The following is a 2,975-nucleotide window of genomic DNA, read 5'->3' on the forward strand; positions in this document are numbered from 1 at the left end:
TACTAGGATGGTAAAAGAACCTCATCTTGTTATTTTGAGAGAACCCAATTCTGAATTGATTGGTTACGTAAGACTGGAACATGAAACCGCTGAATACAAAACAACCAAATTAAATGGTTTTTTCAACGATAAAAATATATCACTGGATGCATTAATTGGAATATGCACTGACGGTGAGCCAACAAACACTGGCCCACACGGTGGAATCATACGATGATTCGAATTGCTGTTAAAAAGACCATTGCATAGGTTCGTTTGCCTTCTACACTTCACCGAACTTCCGTTTCGGCATTTGTTTGAAGCTTTGGATAAATCAACCAGCACTGGACCAAGATCGGCAACCGGAAAACTGAGCCGTCAAATCGAAACTTGTGAAACTCTTCCGGTAAGTTATTGCTATCACTCATTTATTATAATTGTCAACCATTTTTAATTATTTTATTATTATATATTTTCAGGTGGTGGACGGCTTCCAGAAAATTGAGTTGCAAAATATGCCCCCTGCTCCAGAAAAAATTGAATTTTCCACCGATTCGAAGTACTTATACGACATGGCCCATGCAATTTCTAGCGGCGTGGTTCCGGTGGATCTGGCTAACATCAAACCAGGGAAAATTGTACATTCTCGGTGGCTCACCAAGGCCGCTAGATTATTGCGATTATATGTGACAACGGAAAATCCAGATGCAAATTTAAGAATTCTGGTTGAATTTATAATTAAATGTTATGTGCCAATGTACTTCAATATCAAGTATTACAGCTCTGTCGTGTACGGCAGTGCATTATTTTTCAAGTTCATTGGTTGGTCACGATTTCTAGAACCTCGTTTACGCAAAATTGTCAATCAAGTAATTAAAGATAATTCATATTATGCGCATTCGGAAAATATCTTGTTATCAATGTTGTTTGATGATAGCAAAGAAAAGCGCGACTGTGCCATCAAGAAAATTCTACGCTATCGAACCGATGTTGACGAGCCAATGGAACTTAGAGTTTATAAAAAACCAGATATAAACTTTAATTGCACAAGTTATGGCGACGACACTAGAGAGCCGTGCGAAATTGGCCAGGCTTGAAAGTAAAAAAGACTTCAAACAATAATTTTTTTTAGTTTCTTTTCTATAACTCACTTAAATTAATTTTTTCATTTACATATGTTCTGACTAAATAAATTTCTTAAGAGAAAAAATAGATATTATTATAAATAAATAATAAATATTATTATAAATAAATAAATAAAAATAAAGAAAAAACATAGCCATTTAGCTGATTTTTTCATGTAAAGGCCAAAAATGGTGATTTTTTGAAATGATTGTATGGGGAACCCCCCAGGGGAGTTCCAGGGGGTGTGCCACTGGCATGGGTGGATCGGCCGTTAGCGAGGCTAACGGACAGCAATTCATTTTTATATATAAGATATCTTCTTTTAAAAATGCGCAGGCTCGAAATTGACTTTAGAGCTATGGTCTGGAGGAATTTTTTTCGTAAAATTTAATGAAGAATCCGAATATGCTAGGAACAATGTCGAAAAAAACGATCCATACAAATTGACCCGCCCTAATATATATACACAACAACTTAACCCTCCAAATACCATTCAAAATGTAATTTTTTGTTTTTTAATTTTGGATTTTGGCTCCCATTCCACTAGAAAACACTATACCTAATACACCATTAACATTGTTTCTGAAATATTTCTCTTTATTTTATCTTAAGACTCGATTTTTGGGACATTGGATGTTGAAGCCTAGTGGCCAGATTGAATAAGAAAAGCTTCATTTAAACTCTAATAACTCGTAAACTATCAGCTTTCACAAAAAAATGTATATAACAAAAATGGTTATACTAGTCAATATCTTTACGAAAGTGCAGCATTTAACCCTTTAATGCAGAGTCTGTCAGTCAGGCTTAAATTAAGGCTTAAATTTTAGCCTACAGTCCCTGAAATTAACATGCCTATACCTTGATCTTAAGTTCAGTTATAGTCATTTNTTGTAGCCTAGTGGCCAGATTGAATAAGAAAAGCTTCATTTAAACTCTAATAACTCGTAAACTATCAGCTTTCACAAAAAAATGTATATAACAAAAATGGTTATACTAGTCAATATCTTTACGAAAGTGCAGCATTTAACCCTTTAATGCAGAGTCTGTCAGTCAGGCTTAAATTAAGGCTTAAATTTTAGCCTACAGTCCCTGAAATTAACATGCCTATACCTTGATCTTAAGTTCAGTTATAGTCATTTATTTTATTAAGCATGGAAGGCTCTGTCACCGTTTGTTTCCTTCCTAGAGTTTCTCAAAAAACGTGATTCACATGATATGACGTCACATTATATACATATATGTACATGTTCTAGCAATAGCATTCCTAATGATTGGAATCTAGGTGTGCTCTGCCCAATCCACAAGATATACATAGATTGATGGTAAATGGGACAGTACAGGCTTGGTAGAGAAGGTTCCCATACGACATACGGCGACTGAAGTTTGACAAGCAGATTTCCCCCGATATTCATTCCAGTTTCGCAATCACAGAAAGCCCCTTTCGCAAAGAAAATTAGCTTATTGTTCTTCTAGAGATAGGAAATGCATCTGGAGGCAAAGCCGCACGATCACCTAACAGAGCTCTCGACTACTACATAGTATGAAATTTACTAACGGATAGTGATAGAACTTTTTGGAAAAGTATCGATACCAGTACTCATTAAGAATACTCTAAAAAGGATTGATGCCAGTATTCATATTTGGAAAAAAGTATCGATATTACTCATACTTCCAAGTAGGGATGTTGCGAATGTGAAATTGTCTAGCGGATGTCTAACCGCTAACATCCACAGATGCGAATGCTGATGTCAAGTATTTTTAAGAAACAACTAGGTAAGTAAACTAAGTTATTTAGGTAAATAAAAAATTTGAAAGTTAGTGGTTTTTAATAATGTTTATTTTACTTAGTACTTGAATTTAAAAATTGAAAA

General features: G+C 34.7%; 1 protein-coding gene across 1 annotated transcript; it reads left to right on the forward strand.

Moving 5' to 3' along the window:
- Nucleotides 1-225: 225 nt before the first annotated feature.
- LOC108371080 (uncharacterized) lies at nucleotides 226-1,076 on the forward strand. Its single transcript, XM_017626571.1, has 2 exons — nucleotides 226-385; nucleotides 459-1,076. Exon 2 carries the CDS (start codon nucleotides 495-497, stop codon nucleotides 1,074-1,076), a length of 582 nt encoding a protein of 193 aa, XP_017482060.1. The 5' UTR covers nucleotides 226-385; nucleotides 459-494.
- The last annotated feature ends 1,899 nt before the right edge of the window (nucleotides 1,077-2,975 follow it).

Source organism: Rhagoletis zephyria, unplaced genomic scaffold (assembly GCF_001687245.7).
Source record: "Rhagoletis zephyria isolate East Lansing unplaced genomic scaffold, Rhagoletis_zephyria_1.1 Rzeph_scaffold_04688, whole genome shotgun sequence".
Classification (NCBI taxonomy): domain Eukaryota; kingdom Metazoa; phylum Arthropoda; class Insecta; order Diptera; family Tephritidae; genus Rhagoletis; species Rhagoletis zephyria.